This window comes from Hypomesus nipponensis, chromosome 6 (genome assembly GCF_054491055.1).
Source record: "Hypomesus nipponensis isolate SF chromosome 6, ASM5449105v1, whole genome shotgun sequence".
NCBI lineage: Eukaryota > Metazoa > Chordata > Actinopteri > Osmeriformes > Osmeridae > Hypomesus > Hypomesus nipponensis.
In genome coordinates this window covers 2,669,681-2,686,784 of record NC_140366.1, presented here as the reverse complement: position 1 = coordinate 2,686,784, position 17,104 = coordinate 2,669,681, and the positions used below count along the sequence as shown (strand labels likewise).

General features: G+C 40.5%; 2 protein-coding genes across 8 annotated transcripts in view; both read right to left on the bottom strand.

Moving 5' to 3' along the window:
- Positions 1 to 11,094, bottom strand: part of ppp2r5a (protein phosphatase 2, regulatory subunit B', alpha isoform) — an 89,136-nt gene extending 78,042 nt beyond the window's left edge. For 3 of the 7 annotated variants that reach the window (XR_014758435.1, XM_084699617.1, XM_084699622.1), the window contains exon 1: positions 10,044 to 11,088. Coding sequence is in view for 6 of the 7 variants with exons in the window: in XM_084699617.1 (XP_084555743.1) it covers positions 10,044 to 10,191 (148 nt within the window). In the remaining variant the exon portion in view is untranslated. Of the gene's footprint in view, positions 1 to 10,043 lie in introns of all 7 variants that reach the window. The other 4 variants (XM_084699618.1, XM_084699620.1, XM_084699619.1 and 1 more) reach the window with 4 other exon arrangements.
- Positions 11,095 to 11,803: 709 nt separating this feature from the next.
- On the bottom strand, positions 11,804 to 17,057 carry dtl (denticleless E3 ubiquitin protein ligase adapter). The gene is made up of 15 exons (XM_084699288.1): positions 16,883 to 17,057; positions 16,444 to 16,569; positions 16,260 to 16,352; positions 16,092 to 16,153; positions 15,887 to 16,007; positions 15,708 to 15,773; positions 15,508 to 15,623; positions 15,303 to 15,376; positions 15,112 to 15,215; positions 14,912 to 15,016; positions 13,881 to 13,993; positions 13,656 to 13,745; positions 13,329 to 13,467; positions 12,539 to 13,200; positions 11,804 to 12,288 (listed from the first exon to the last, which is right to left on the bottom strand). The coding sequence occupies exons 1-15, from the start codon at positions 16,932 to 16,934 to the stop codon at positions 12,223 to 12,225; spliced, it is 1,989 nt and encodes a 662-aa protein (XP_084555414.1). The 5' UTR covers positions 16,935 to 17,057; the 3' UTR covers positions 11,804 to 12,222.
- Between the last annotated feature and the right edge of the window lie 47 nt (positions 17,058 to 17,104).

Genomic DNA, 17,104 nt, shown 5'->3' with positions numbered 1-17,104 from the left:
ACTTTTATCAGAGCATTTTAGCTTGTCGACTCTCACTCACAAGCGTTCCAAGGCCTTCAAAATAAAGACACTGTACTCTTACCAAATAAAGTCACTTAATAATACTGAATGCAATTATATCATTCAAAATTGTCATTGGTTGAAAACAAATAATACATTACTATAATGTAATTGCGACAATTACATGTACAATATAGCGAGATAGCTGACTTCATCACTTGCAAATTTGCCCTTCATCAACCCCAAGTTTGCGTGCTACAGATCAGTGGCTGCTGGTGAATGCTTTCTGCACAGCCTCTGTTTTAAAGCTAAAATGTAAGAGGTTTCGGTATGGCGCTTCAAATGTATACACAATGTCAATTTTACCCTAAGCTTTTTGTTTGACCTCCTTGTCTATTCTTTGTTTGTCTATGGCCGCACTGCAGCTACGATTCACAAAATCTTTCTGACTAATTAAATGCCACCCTCTAATAAATGCTGCCCTCGAATAAACACTGCACCAAAAATGATCATTGTGTAATAAACGTGCGGCATTTAAAACGAAGAAATACAGTATTTATTTTATTTTCAACACAACTGCCTATCACAGTCAAATAGAAACAGGTAACACTAAACAGAATTAAACGTAAGCATATATTGAATCGAAATTTGATAAAAAATCATGGGTTGATTTTTAATTGAATTGTGACCCTAAGAATCAATTTGAATCGTGAGGTACCAAAATATTCCAACCCCTAATAACCATACCACCCATTAAAGCAGTAAAGATTAAACAGAAATCAAACCAGTCTGGTTGTGAGCTCCCCTCTCCCATTTTTGCACCCAGGGAATACTTCAATGTGACTGACGCGGGGAATCGACAAGTTATTTAAAACAGGCTTATCTGAACTGGAATGAAAGGGCGGTTCAGAGAGAGCCCCTGGGGAGGGGCTGTTATGAGACCTGACCCTGGGAACCACAGATTACCACTGGGATCTCAGTATGTGTGAGGCTAAACCCCAACTTAGGACCCACACCAGAGGCCTGTTCCATAAAGCGAGTTTACCGAATAAGCCAGACTCATGTCAGTGAGTCTGACTCATTTCTAGTTCATTCGGTTCCATAAAGCAAGCTCAACGTTGTTCGATCTTAGTTACTATGGTAACTTATGCTTCGAGCTAGCCTGGTCTGGGTCAGACGTTCCTGTAACACTTACACAACGGGAAAACGATGATTTACCACAGACATTCTCATTTTCAAATTTTCATCAGTTCAATATGTAGGCAACATTTATAGAAAATCAACTTAAATACAACACTTAGCATAATGCATTAAACAATGATAAACAATGATTTGTTACACAATATAGCCACGTTAAACGTATGGCTATATGGTAGTTTGTGATTTCAAATGTTTAGGCATCAGGCATAGGCTTATTTCAATCTAAATTATCCAAGTATAATTATCATAGCGATATAATTGTTAACAGTAGCCTACAATGCAAAACAAACCTAACTCTATAGGCTACATCTATCCTCCATTTTCCCGACACAACAACCATGTTAAAAAGTTAAGCTGCTGGGTAATTAGGGGCTATATTTAGGATTCCTCCGTAAGGAAGAAACCTATTGTTATTGATAGTTTTATTCTTTTTAGGGCCAAGCAGTGAAGCTGCGAGGCATCTATTGTTATTGTTAGTATTATTATTAGGGGCCAAGCAGCGAAGCACCTATTGTTATTGTTAGTATTATTAGGGGCCAAGCAGTGAAGCTCCCCCCTGAAATACCATGCAAAGTTTCACCTTGATATGTCAAATTATGGCTGAATTACAGCTGTTTGAACTTGGACCAAATCTGACAATGCTCGCCGTTGGAGAAACTGCTTTTTAAATTTTCCAGTCACTAAACTTTGCATAATCCATGTCTGGGAATGCCTCTATTGGCTGAGATGTTCTGCTGGTAAGCAAAGGGTTGTAGGTTCAAAACTAGTCAGAGGCATCTTTTTTTTTTATTCTTACAAAACGGTTTCTAGTCTTCCGATCAATCCTCCGGTTGAAAAACATAGCAATACGTGTTTATTTGAGCCCATCACAACACTTCGATCTGTTTAGCGAGACTGTAAGCCACTGCAAAACAAGCCAGGTTCACCACAGTAGCTAGCTACTTGTACTCTACGCATGGTAGTGTCAGATTCACAACCGAGTCAGCTCGAATGAAGTATATTGATTGTTCAGGTGGATCCCTTGCCTGTTGCGCAAATTAATTTCAGTTACCTAAGCCAGGACACATTGCCAGGACACATTGCCACTGATGCTAGGCATGATTTCCCTTCCATGACAAGTTGGCACACCAAACAACCTTTTTATAGCACTATGAGTAAGCTATTCTTTACAGCAGCAACCCATTGTCCCGTTTTTATGTCCCATATATAAATTGGACAAAATTACAGCTGTTTGAACTTTAGCCAAATCTGACAATGCTTGCCATTGGAGAAATGTATTTTTCTGATACTGAATGATTAATTGTCTAAGTCTGTGAATGGCTTAGTAGGATGAGTTGCAGTGCTGATGTGCGAAAGGTCTTGGGTTTTGATCCACTCATAGGTACAAACTTTTTTTTTTATTCTGACGGAAATTACAGTTTCAAGTCTTCTGGTTAATCCCAGTGTATCTATGCATCTATTATGTCAACTTGACACATTTTGCCACTTTGAAGGAGGAATCCGCCATTGCTGCGTGCAGCTATATTTAGGGGCCAAGCAGTGAAGCTGCGAGGTACCTATTGTTATTGGTATAATTATTATTATTATTCTTAGGACTGGGTGTCTATGGCAGGCCCGAGAAGCACTTGGTCGAAATTTGGCACACTCATTGGGGACAGTCCCCTGGTCCAATTCACAAAGTTTCATGTCTCATACTTGGGCACTCTAAGGCCACCAACGGGTCAAAGTTGGATTTGCGTTCACACAAGTAACTTTTGAACCGCATGTCTGTCAAAAATGACGTACCGTAGGATTCCTTGGATCAAGCCGAGTTCAACACACACCATGGCATCAATTTCCGGTTATATAGATTTTGCGCTATTTCCGGTTTTATTAAAAACCTTTCAAAGCCTACTCCTTCTACAATTTTTGACAAATCTTCGAAATTACCAGATATGCTCTTTGGACCTCACCAACCTCAACCAACACCGGGGCTCTATTCGAAAACTCTTAAAATGCTTCCTTCCTTCCTTCCTTTTAAGACAGCGAGGTCTGTTCGAAATGTCTTAAATCTTCTCTTCCTGTCTAATAAGATACCTTGAAATACGTCACATAACGGTCATTTTTTAAGAGAGCATATGAGCTGCCTTGCTGTCTTAATGGCGGCACGTATTACCCATAACTCTGTGTGCGGGGTTACCGTGAGCAACAAGTTTAACAGAATTCTTTGACCGCCATTGCTCTAAGTTTTTACAATTAATATTTCAGCTAAACGGTACTTGTAAATCAGCATCTGAATAAAAATGTATCGAGAAGTGGGCAGTGTAGTTGCTGAAAATGTACTTATTTTATTGATGACACTCCTAATTTGTAAATTTGCTCCGACTTTTCGATAAAGTACAGTAGCTAGCATCGCCGTGCAGTGCAGACACTAACTAGTTGCTGCGTTTTATCATAATCCTATCAAATGAGTGAAATACAAACACAAATGTTATGAGCTATTGAGCCTATATCTAACACAAGTTTAAATACAGCTTAACTTGACTTAGTGTGACAATAAACTCAATGCAATTGACTGCGCTCTGACAAAGCGCGCTAGTGCGAGCACATAAGTACATGCAGTGCCATGACAAACCACGGTTTTTAAGATACCTTACCCCAAAGAGAGCTGTCTCGTTAGACACCTGTCTAGTAAGACATCAAGGATTAAGACAGCTGTCTAAGTTTTCGAACAGAGCCCGGCTTTCCTTTGGCTGAGCTATTAGCCCCAAGGGCTAACGTTATGCTAGCAGGATTCAAAGGCAATAACATTGTGTACGGTTGACAAACAGTAAATATAATTTTACAGTATGTTTGACAATAATATTTACTAACTAACCAGCCATGTCACTGTCCCAAAATCAATATCAAGATTTTCACGAACAATATCGGCTACATACTAGTACTAGGCTACTGTATGGGCGCAGCCTGTGGAGCGAGTTTAATAGCAAATGGATGTGAGATGATCGCATCAAAGTTGACATTTTCTCCAAACAGTGATTATAATTTGACAGTATGTTTAACAACAAGACTAGCCAGCTATCGAGCCATGTCATTGTCCCCAAATAAAATCAAGATTTTTAAGAAGAAAATAATCGGCCATGTGTAGAGTTGCTGCTACTGTCGTGTTGGCCGCAGACTGTCTGAAGTAGATTGACTAGCGAGGTGAATAGCGAATGGGATGTGAGATGAGCGGTTACGTGACACACAGAAACATTTTTAAAATAGGTTAAAATAAATATTGGTCACTCAATGTTGTAAATACAAGTTAGCTTGTTAAAGTCTTTCAAAATTGTAAATGGAGGCTTTGACTCCGTCACTGTTGTTATGGTTACTTATTTCAGATATTTTGCACAGGCTCCTGTGCAGCCAGCAGAATAATTTAGAACGGTGAAAAGAAAGTTTTTCTGCAATGACGCAGTAGGTGTCCGTTATCACCCTATAATGTACACCCCTGCAGCCAATCAGAATTGAGTATTCACCCAGACCATGGTATAATCAGTGTTAATTTCGTCGACGAAAAATGTTTGTTAACGACCTTCTTCCCATAACTAAAACAAGACTAAAACGTGACAAACGTATCTCTGAAAATAAAAACTATGACTAAATATATTATAACTGTCGTTAACGAGACGAGACGAAAATGTTGGTGGTTGACGAAGTCACAATACTTTTTTCCCAATGTTTTTATATTTAGATAGATTCCTCCTCTCTGTTTACTAAGCGCGCTCTCATCTCTACTGCTGTCAGTGGCCGATTCTCGTCGAGTCTTTCGGACAAGTTTTGCACAAGTTAGAGGTGTGTTTGAGCGAGTGTTATCGACCCATGCAATTGGCGAGATATGTCGTGCACGGTGCTGCTATAACGTACACAGGCAGCACGGCTGATTTAGGTAGTCACCTGAAGAGGCTACACGGTATTTGTGTGGAGACGTCTGCCTCCCTTCGGATTCAGCTATGGCTACAGTTAGTGGCTAGCTCCACCGGTACCCTTAGCAAGAATAGGAAGCTATTCTCCGACAAAACAAATCCCTGTTGTGTGCGACAAAGTAAGACGAGAGATAGCTGAGTCATTGAGAAAAACCTGAAAGTAGGACATGAGTTCAATTTAGTGTGTGGTGTTAACACATAGAACACATAGCCTACAACAGGCACACAATTTTGAAAAAGTTATTAATATTAGCGTGGATAGAATGCTATTTTCAAAGATTAGCAATTTATTTGAGTTTTGTTTAAAACATTTGTGAAAATTGAAAGGTTGTGGAAATAGGCCAGACTTAATTAGAATAATCTGGTGTATATGTAAGATTTTTTGACACAATTTTGAAAAAAGTTAAGATTACCTAAAGATTAGATTCAACAAAACTTTTTTTTTTTTATACTCAAACATCTCCGCGACTTGTTGAGTGGCGTAATAATCGCGCAACACAACAAATCGATTATGAAGTTTGTTGCCAATGCTTTTAATAATCAATTTTAATAGATTTAATCAATTCGTTGCTGCAGCCCTAGATCAGTGACCTATGCACTTTTGTAAAGATCTCTTTTGGAAGTCGTTTTGGATAAAAACATCTAATTCATAACGATTTCATAAAGGCAAAAGGTTAACATTGAAATCCTAATAATCAGTTTTGGCTCCAACAGTTATATTTTCATCCAAAAATACAAGTACGTTGTAGTCAGATATAAATAATCTTTATTATTTAAAGTCTGAACACAACAGACAGCATTATTAGCAGTATTGAAAACAGAGTTGCATCAATCCTCGGAGTTGCTGGCCCAGAGTTTGAGTTTTCCGTGGCAGGTGTTGTTGCTAGCAACTCAGGATGGAAACGGCTAACTTGATTCCTAAAGTTGGTTGTGTCCCCAACGTATTCAATTTTGGTGTGACAGGCTTTGCATATTGCATGCAATGTATCCAGTTCGTGCTTCCCAGTCTGTAGGTAAAATCCGAAATAAAGTTCCATATCTCAACTTTTAAAACACTTGGAGCGTTTTTAAGGACGATCTCACATCCACACTCAGCCATTTTGCTGTAGCACATGTGAATCGCGACAAATGACGTCAGGTAAATGAGACCCAAATGAGACTAGTCTATCATAGGTCTAGTTGAAACGGGTTAGGCTACTGAGAATGTTATTTTTCATTTAAATGTTTATGCCGCGGCCGGAAAATTAACGAGCAACATCATTGCGTTATAATCGATTATGGTCAGCCACTGCATCGATGCAGCATCGTCCATGTCCACATTGCGATGCATCGATTAATTTCAACACCTCTCTTATGAATAGGGTGCACGCGCAATTAGCTTGACTACTTAAATCTGACTTGAATTAGTAGGATTGCGTGAGCTGAAATTGGCCTTTATGGAACCACTTTTGCCCCGCTTGACTAATTAAACTAATTCAAGTCTGGTTTGGGACTTTCAGTCCAGGTTTTTTGAGCGGCCCTTATGGCACAGGCCTCAGAGCTGTCACAAACAAAACCACACTTTCAGAGTTGCTTGCATAATAAGACCATGACAAAACATGGTCAACGTGACCGATATTACTGCTCAATGACGAGTAGGGTGGGTTACCGAAACCCAGCGCCAATATGGCACCGGTATCTATATAACCCGTACCGGACCGAATCAAAATGCTGATTTTGGTGCCACTTAACTGCCTGAGCTGTCAATTGAAATATTTGTCTTCTGGTGCTCAAAAATGGACGTAAGAAGTACCATCACCACACATGATCGCTAGTTAAATTACACTGCATTCATGTGGTATAGTATTGGTGGAGAATTGGAAAAATAATTTCAAGTCAGATCAACAACACAGAAATTCGAAGAACATGGCATACAACAGTGATTGGTTGATGGTTTTTGTTGTGTTTACTTATATTTATACATTCAAGTATACTTTTTGTGGGTCTTTAAAAAAAAGTATGGGTTCAGACACCGTTTACCATTTTAAAAGTATCAATTTGGTACCGGTATCTAAAAAACCCAAACGATATCCAACCCTAGTGATGGGACAGTCTAACAGTGACAGATGATCTACTGAAGTCTTTGTGACATGAAGCAAGTCCTCATTGTGCTGGTAACTCACTGTATCATTCCAGCTTCCTTACTGCTAAATTATGCTACCATAAAGATGGGACAACTGGCCAAAAGCCAACCAGCCTTCACAAACATACCGAGCTGCCCCCCACTCACAGACCCACCTAGCTGCCCCCTCCCAGACCACTACTGCCCTGGCTTCCTAGCCCCACAACCACAGACCACTACTACTGCCCTGGCTTCCTAGCCCCACAACCACAGACCACTACTACTGCCCTGGCTTCCTAGCCCCACAAAGACAGACCATTACCATGCTGGCTTCCCAGCCCCACAACCACAGACCACTACCCTGGCTTCCCACCAGCGGTGACTCGTGTGCCATGTCATTGATAACTTCCTGAATTAATTATGTCTTGTGATTCACATCCTACCAGTATCATGTTTCAGGTGATATCCCTACAAAAAATAACATTCGTAAATAAGTCATTTCAAACAATAAACCAAACATTGACAAGACAAACTTTACCCCCTATTCACACCGGACGCGCACTGTTGCACACTGTTTTTACTTTGAAGTGACCAGGGGTCACTTTCCTGGTTACTTTCCTGTTTATTTGGTAAACTCGCTTTATGGAAGACGAGTCTGATTTGTCGATGTTATCAACAACGTTGACGATAAAAAAAATTCCACAAATATTTCTGTTGTCGACAAGTACTTTGATATAATATGACCCATTTTAAGGGCCTGCAATAATGGGATTTGATCAGTGCAGCACTGTAGCGCTAGACTGTAATGCTCCCGTATGCAATTCAATAGAAAACCAGACAGGGCCGAACTAGCAGTGTGGGAAAGTTTTACAAAACTTCAAACAAAAAATGCTGTTGTGTGTTAATACCTGCATGGCAGAACTTGCCTTTCATGGGAGCACAACATGCATGTTGGAGCCTTAAAAACGATATAGTTGTATGTGTCCTCTCGTATTTCACGCATAGGCCTACTAACATCTTAGCAACATGTTCAAAGAAAGCGGTTAGACAGTACTGTGTGTATGACCATTTTAATAACACTTGTAAATTCCGAATACGACTGGAACGCACCTCGGTTACAATGTTTTATTAGTGAATGAAAATAATAATAAGAAAAAAAATATATAACATTGCAGTAAAGTGAGTTTGGTTTGCATAGATGAAAGCATTCCAGCATACAAGTTGGGAATTTTGATTATCTTAACACGTATCATATAAGGTAGGGGAGAAGAAATTTGGTGAATTCAATTTGTTATAGTTTCTCCCAAACTAAAACGACTTATTACTCACCTTTATTTTGTTCCATATTCATATTGCATACAAAAGGAGATATTCGGCACTTGTTGATACAGTTAATTAAATGGTGAATGACTATGTCCCAACGATTAATCGTTCAAAAAAAAAGTTTGATTAGTCGACTATTAAAATTATTGTTTATTGCAGCCCTAGTGTGAATAGGGGGTTATCCCCCGAGCTGCTGTTCAAAGAAGATTTCAAAGAGTCTGAACTTCTCCATTTATATTTCACAACAAATTTCAACCAGTACTCTTGCTTGTCTGAACTTGACCAATCAAGTAACAAAAACAAATTCAGTTTTTGCCATCAAAATACCACAGGTATGATTGTGTGTGCTAAAAAAAGTATTTAGAGAATCCTGCTTGCAGCCACCTTTAAGGTTAGAACAAGCACAATTTGTCATTGCTGAATACATTATCATTTCACTTTCAGGCACATGCTTCAGCATCACAATGTTTGCTATGGCAGCTGAACCCGCTCAGATTCACCTACTAGTTAGATTCAAGGCAGAGCCACCATCTAAAAGGAACAAAATGGCTTGGGTTAGACCTTTTATCTGGTCACTTCTCCCAATAATTCATAGTTGGTAAATGGGAAATGACTGTCAAGGCTCACCCAAGAGCTGGGTCTTGATACTAGTCAACACACATACATGCCCATCAGATAAAAACCCAGCTCTATAACTTGAAAGTGAACACTAGACTCAACACCTGTCACTATGCGAGTGTAGCAGGGCTGTAACAACCAAATAAATGAGAAGGGCAATTCCTAAATGAACAACTGCCATATTTAAAGCGTACTGTCTCACATGTATGGGCCAGCCCAAGATCTTTCACAAACTCAAGTCTTTAATGGAAAATACCTTTGTTGCCTTCTCAAAGCTAAGCATGTGACATGTCTGCACCCCTGGTCATTACAACAGTTCCAAAGATCTGACACTGTTTACTGACACATGACATGGGATGGGTGGGTTATTAGCCCTACGCAGAAGTGCGCGAGGCATCTGAAGGAGTATGCAGGCTTCTCTCTAAGCTGTTTAAGTCCGTGCACTTGTCAAATCATACGCTTAATTTCCATGTGAAGTATTTAGCCTCTAGAGGAAAGGTGAATACATTTGATAGTCAATGACATACAGTCCACCAACTGACACCAATAGTATCAACATAAATGCTATTACGCTTAATAGATTAACCACTTGCAGGTATTTCAATATGATCAGCCGAACTGAAGACACCTTAAAAGCATACCGCTGCCTCCAAAAAACTATTTCTGTTCCAAGAACGCTCCTGTAATTTTAAGGCTACACAGCTTTATCAATAATTTGCCTACTAACTACCCAACCGAAAAGAGAAATGTATTTTCATACAGTTAAGTCGTCAGTTGTTGGTTGCAAAAATATCCTGACTAATAACACAAAATCTCAATTTCTTACACGTTTATAAGGCCATTTATTGTCTTACCTTTGAGCTGAGGCAAGGGTGAAAGCTCGACCAAGGCGCTTTGAGTTCGAAACTGGGAAGAACCTTGCGATTTTTTCTGTTTCTGGGCCTTCCTCATTGATTTTCGGGTGAACCCGTCCACTTTCTCAGACGCAGAGATAGCAGACATTTTGATTCACCACAATTGAAAGATTTCTGGCAAGTACACCTGACTACAACAAACGGGTTTTCCTCGGATATTCTCCCGTGTGCATCAGAAATGTTCTTGAAGTTAAAATCACTGATCACCCAGCAGGCTTGTTGAGGCAGCACTATCCTTGTACGATCCACCGTGGTAGGTCGCTCGCTAGTCAATTTCCACAACCCGCATCATTCGGTCTGCTCCGCTTGTTGATAGTCCCGCGAGCTGTTTACAAAACTACTTGCATTAAACCAGGCAACTCATGACATTCAATTGGCTGAATAGGTGCAGGTGTGACAGCTCTAAGAAACCGCAACAACAAAACTTATCTGAATGTGTACGTTGACTGGATCATAATTGCTAAACATCTAGCTACCTGTTGCTATCATTGCATGAACACTTAGCTTTAGACAGGAAAAACAGCTTAGCTAGCTTGTGATGCTAATGCTAGCCAGGTTGCTGACTCAATGACACCACACGCTAAGTTCAGAGTAAAGTTAGCTAGCTTCCTAGTTTGAAAAGTTGCAAACTAAAGAAAACAATGGTTATTAAATTATTGCAGTTTCTATAAATAAATATCTAGCTATTCCGTGCAGAAGGTTGGTCCAAACACAAGCACCCTGGCCGTGTGGTCTGGAAACCTCGAACTGGTAGAAGCTGCTAGTTAGCTAACGATCGAAAGGAAGGAAGCAGCACAGCGCGGGTCACACTCGCTTGTGCTTTTGTGATAGTCGGATGTTCGTGAAATGAGGCAACAAAAATCAATACCCACTGTACTGAATATCGGATTTTTTCCAATATAAACGGCTAAAACATGCAATAGACCTCCACAATGAGCTGTCGAGTCCATAGACAACCATAAACTGTCGCCCCGTCGTTGTTGAATTCGAGGGTGACGCATGAGTACGTCATTGACGGACACTTCCATAACCCAATGAAAATGTAGACAGATTTGTACTTTTTAACCAATTAAGTTATTTAATATATTAAATCCTAATAAACAAGCTTAATCCCAAATGTAATTATCCACAACCTACTGTATAAAGTTATTTGATGTATTCAAAACAATCAACTCACATGTAAGATTTTGTTGTGAAACGTAATACATTTTACAATACAAGTTTCAATCAAAGAAATGCAAATACTCACTTCCACATGTGATAATTTATGAACAAGCACTTAAATTAAAATTAGAAGTCAAATATTGCATCTCAAATACCATAATCCCAATTGGTAAAAAAAAGAAAGAAAAGTAGATGGCAGAAGAAGTAGAGGGTTAGGAAAAGGCCATGTAAATAAACAAGTTATAAGAGAAGCCAGCCAAGACATTTTTGTTCCCAACATAAAACCATAAAAGTGGCATACAAAAGGAGTCAAGGAATACTACTGACAGGAATGGGCTTGAATTGTCAGTCTTCAGTTGAGTTCAGCCAGGTGAGATGGTTTGTTGCTGGACACATTGCAGGCAATTGTACGGTTTGGGCTACAATTTCTTAGTGTTTATTACTGAGTAAGAAACGGTTGACTGTTAATACTTCGAAATTGTAATTAAAAACAACAAAAATGTATCAATTTGAAAGGATGACATTGAAAATGAATATCAAATATCAAATAGCTTGTTTAATCCATGAAACACAGCTTTGGTTCAAGCAATACACAAACAATCAGTTATCAATATGTACATTACAAACATTAGCACAGGTGAATCAAACAGTGCCCTGTATGACATATGTATGAATATATGGTGTAAAAGTTCAAGGCCAATATACAAAATTCATGCACAAAACAAGGTAATGGGAATCTCAGACCATCTATGGTTAGTAAGCCACTCATCTTCTGGTTACCACATATTGTGTCCATTGAATGTAAAGATTATGGAGGTATTTAAAAAAATATTGATATGTTTAATTGTGATACCAATTAAAATAGGTACACATTTAAATATGGGCACAAAAAGTTTAAAGAATGTACATTTAAGGAAAATATAATCCCTAACTGATTTAAGGCCGGAAAATAGTGTCAGTTAGGGGTCACCCTCTGGAAATAGGAGGATATCTTCTTCATGGCATTTGGGGAACACAACGACTGAAGGAGAAAAGAAGAGAGTAAATTACTATATTTATAATCAAAGTATTAATTACTTTGTCATACATGCTTGATACGGTTTAAACACAACACACAGGACTTTCTACACATAAGCCTGACAAGCAAAGAGCGATTAAATAATGAGGATACATGTCTTGCAACTTTCAAACACAGATTGTGAACGTTAATTTAAATCTTGTCAACTTTATTCATTTGTGGCTAGCTTAGACTGGGAGTATAGTGTGCCTACCGGTGAAGGTGGTGTTCTGCCATCTTGCCTTTTGGAGGCACTGGGACTTTTGGGACTGCTTGGGCCCCCAGGGCCTTCCTTCAACTTCCTGCCCATCACTGACAACCAGTCCACCACTCCCAGGGAGCTGTTCTCCTTATCTGCCTGTCTGAACGGCTTCTGGTCTTCCATGTGGAGATCTTCTCCTTCCAATATCTTCTCTGTCCCTGCCTGGGGTCCTTCTTGAGCACAACACACACCAACCAGTGGCCGGCTTTTCTTGGCAACGGGGTAAAGCTCTGTGACACAGTCACAGTTCCTCATGCCCCCACAACTTCCTAAATCTCCAGAACCAGTCTCCAGCCTGCGCTTGGCCCTCCTCTCTGAGTGTGGTGTGCCAGGCGCAGGGCTCTGGGGACATGGGCTGAGCACCTGCCGCAGAGGAGGACTGGCCTGCTCTATTGGAGCGGTGCGTGAACACCACTGTCTGATGGAAGTGGGCGTCCGTAGGTGTGGGCGGTTGGCCTTGGTACCCTGAGCCTGTGTGGGTGAGCTGGTTCCGGACGGCAGGGGCAGAGCGGCACCACTAGGAGCACAGGCAGCAGGTTGGGGAGATGATAGGCCTCCCAAATTCTCTGTCCTAGGGTTCTTAGGTGGCGTGTGCTCAGCCTGGTTCAAGGGCCCTTCAAAAGACAGTTTACATTTAAAAAAATGTAGCAAGTGTTCTACCTTTAACAATGCCCAAACGTGTTCTAAAATGAGTAAATGGTCCCTGCCAGCCCCAACTCGACAGACAAATAACAGAACTCACTTGAGCTTGGTACAGTGGAGGTAGGACCAGGACAGGCCCAGCCAACTAGATTGGCCTCTCCCACAGATGATTTAGCCCCGTCCATTCCCCGGTCCAGACGCCAGATCCGTACAGTATTGTCGTCAGAACAGGAAGCAATCTGTAAGACAGGGCTGAAGGTTACACAGTGACACAATTACCTGACCACTTCAAATCAATTGTAACAAACTACGATAACTTCCTGCCAATCAAAGAGAATATCAGTTCCTGGGAGGCTGAAAAAATGACAAATGCAGAGTATAAACTTGAACAGAAAGTCAAACTCTACTAGAAAAAGGAATATATCACCTTTGTGAAATCTGTGGGGCACCATGCAATTGAGGTCACCTCCTGGCTATGGCCCTGAAGCATCATAGGGACCTGTTTTGGGTCTGAGATCTGAAACCAATCACATTAAATAAATAGGTGAAATAATATGTTTGTACCCATAGAAAGTGCCAGCCATATACTGAGAAATTAAATGCTGGACGTTAATGCCACATACTGGTATGCTTTTTAAGGACAGTAAAATACCTTCCATATGTATGTGTGATGGTCACTTGAGCCACTAGCCAGGAACTGGTCATCAGGACTGACAGCGGACTTGACATAAAATGAAGAGTTACGGTGACCAGTAAAGAGAGCCACTGTAGAAGACAAATAAACACAGAGGCACATTAAAACTACTTCAAGCTCGGTTGGTAGAATTCTTTTTAGGAGAATAGTAATAAAATTGTATTTCTTCAAGAACAGTAATTCTACCGGAGATTACAAATACAGCTTTTAATATGGCTGCCTTGACATGAAACATTTTACCGGGTAGCAAACAGAAAGGTAGATTCAATGTTGATGTTGAAAATGCTTTTCTTTTTTCGTACTCTGGTGCGGACCAAACAACCGAAACATGATCCTCCTAAACGGGACCGAACCATGGTTCGGTTTGCTTTAAGTGTGAACGTAATCAGACTTAATATGACTTATAATAGGAAGCAAACCAAAATGTAATGCATTCTGGGTTGAATAAGGATGTTGACACTTTGCAGAAACAGCCGCTCATTAGCAGCAAAATGAGTCGAGGGAAAGTGTGGGGAATGATGAAGTGAAGGCTCTTCTGCAAATATGGGCTGATGATCATATTGCAGAGATGCTTGTGGAAACACATAAGAATAGCGAGGTATTCACATTCTTCAGTGATAAACTGAAAGAAAAGGTAGTTGAGCACATGGTGGACCAAATGTCGATTAACACAGGACCGTGTGAACACTAACCGGACATAATGAAAAATGCAACAAAGTAGCAACTCATCCACTGATTTGGACCAAGCAAACAGACTATCGGTGTGAAAACACCCTGAAAGACACATACACTACAATCAATGAAGATATTCCATAGCCCCATCTAATGGTAGAAAATGGTAATGAATGACAAAAAAAGCGCTAAACGGCTGAAAAGACCGTCACAGGGGAATAGGTATTGATTGTTATACAACAAGTCAAAAGAATAGGTTGCGTTTCACTGAATGGTGTCTGGCACATACAACGATTTCCAACAGAACACTTATTTACCTGGGGTAGTTTTCAGCCCACTTATGTTGAACATGTAGATGTTGTCATCAGTGCAATTTGCGAATAGGTTGGCTCCACTGGAGTCTAATACAAGTCCTGAATAACCTGAACCACAAACAACACAAGTTATAACTATTTTCTTGTGAACTGCAACACATTCCACTCTCTCTTGAAATCCCATTTGAGGTTAGAGAACATACCTAGCTTTCGTGTGCTGGCTCCTGGGTAAGGGTATGCTAGGAGCGGTGTAGGATCATGGAGATGTGCGGTGTAGTTTTTTCGAAGGTCCCACATCTTGATAATTCTGGTGAGGGCAATGTATTTATTTTGCAATCATTATTGTGTATACATTTGTACCTATCAATATGAGAGACAAAGACCCATGGTTTACCCATCAACAGCTCCTGTGGAGATGAGGGTGTGTTCATCACGAAACAGAACAACAGTGACACTCTGTTGGGAATCCTGTAGGAGGAGCAAGTAAAAAAAAAAAATATATATATATATATAACAATCTTTGCCATCTAGCCAGTTCCTAAGGATGTGACCCGAGTATAAAATGAACAGTCAAATCTGGCCGTGTTCAGGTCACTCACCACAGAAGGAGCTCTGCCGTGCTGGCCAAGCCGTCTTTTCTTCATCTTGGAAGGGGTATGTGTGTCCATCTTGTTGTGGGCCCCGCTGATCTGCTTTACCTGCCTGTAGAAACCATCTGGTGGGGAAAAAACAGTATGCAATCACTTAAAAACCGAATTAGGGCAAAGCGTCTAAACATTTTGGATGTCATTGGCCATACCTTTTTTGCTGCACCTGGTGTCCCAGATCATAATATTTCCATCTCTGCCACCAGTGCAGAACACAGCTTTAGAAAGGGAAGAAGACAAATACAACTGTTGTGATGGAGACATGGTCAGAGAGAATTTGTATTCTTATTAACAAGAAACCAGACACATTCTACACCAGTATGGAACGTACATTTCTCCTGTTGTGTGAAAGACACCGACTTGAGGCTGCACTGGTGCCCCTTGAAGCTGCCAAGAAGGTTCTGTGATTTCACATCCCACAGCTTGGCCAGCTGATCGCCTGAAGCAGTAACCTGGAGGTGACACCAGTTTCTTTACCTCATGTACCCTCACATGCTCACTCATTTGAGTTAACCAAAAGGAGAACATCTGCTCACCAGGCTAGTTTCTCCAGGCACCCAGGCAATGTCAAAGACAGCATTCTCATGTGCCATCCACTCTGAGGAATATGAAATTCAGTTTGTCATTTCCCAAATGTATTTGGAGAAACTAAAGCTGATACCCAGTGCAGAAGGGCCTACGTGTGGATTAAAGGCCGATATTACCTTTGAGAACTGGACTTTTCCGGTTTTCGGTGTTATACAGCCTCACTATTCCCTCTTCATTGGCCACAGCCAGAACACCCTGCATCCCCCTGGCTAAAGACGGCGAAAACGTGACACAGTTAACATAAACAAATATAAGAAAGTGAATGTATGTAAATGCATTGACTCTATAACGGTATTATACCAGTCGAGAAGGCACATCCAAACGGTGGAACTGCTTCCCCCAAATTCCCATTGGAGATGTGCTCATCGTGCTGGGAGCACTGGAAGCAGTCCAGAAGCGATGTCAAGTGGAATCCAGGGCATGAATCTAATCGGAACGAGCAGAGAATTTCTTGGGTAAAATTAGATGTAAATCAACCTACTTGATAGGCTAGTTCTCAGTCCTCCCCCTACCCAAAGCAACTAGCATGTACACATTTAGCGATATAGTTGAGCATTGTAAAACATCTATGATGATGATTGCAATTGGTGATCTTTATACATTCGACTCTATCATATCGCTACCATTTCACTCGACCTCAAATTTACAACGGCGTCCACTCGTTAGCTGGCTAATTTGACTACAAGTGTTGTCTGACCGTGTACATTAGCATTAGTTGATCATTTAACATAAATCTTACCATTGCGCCTTCGTTTAGTAACTCCTCTGTCAACTATTGAGCGAAACAACATTTTAACGGGTCCAGCAAAAACGTCTCGATTTACCGATTTGTATTATGTTGATCTATGATTGTCTTGGTGGTCGCCTTGTTGCAACCCTTTCCCGCGAACTGACTGAACACGAACAGTAAACCCAAATACCCCGCTAAACTTGCGTCACGCTATATGATTGGTTGGGAAGT

What these genes read in the sequence shown, in the direction of transcription:
- dtl (XM_084699288.1), bottom strand. Translation starts at nt 16,934, where the DNA reads ATGTTGTTTCGCTCAATAGTTGACAGAGGAGTTACTAAACGAAGGCGC. An exon ending in TTTCACACAACAGGAGAAAT is followed by an intron (nt 15,774 to 15,886) that starts GTACGTTCCATA and finishes CCCTTTCTAAAG; the next exon opens with CTGTGTTCTGCACTGGTGGC. An exon ending in TCCACAGGAGCTGTTGATGG is followed by an intron (nt 15,216 to 15,302) that starts GTAAACCATGGG and finishes TGCCCTCACCAG; the next exon opens with AATTATCAAGATGTGGGACC.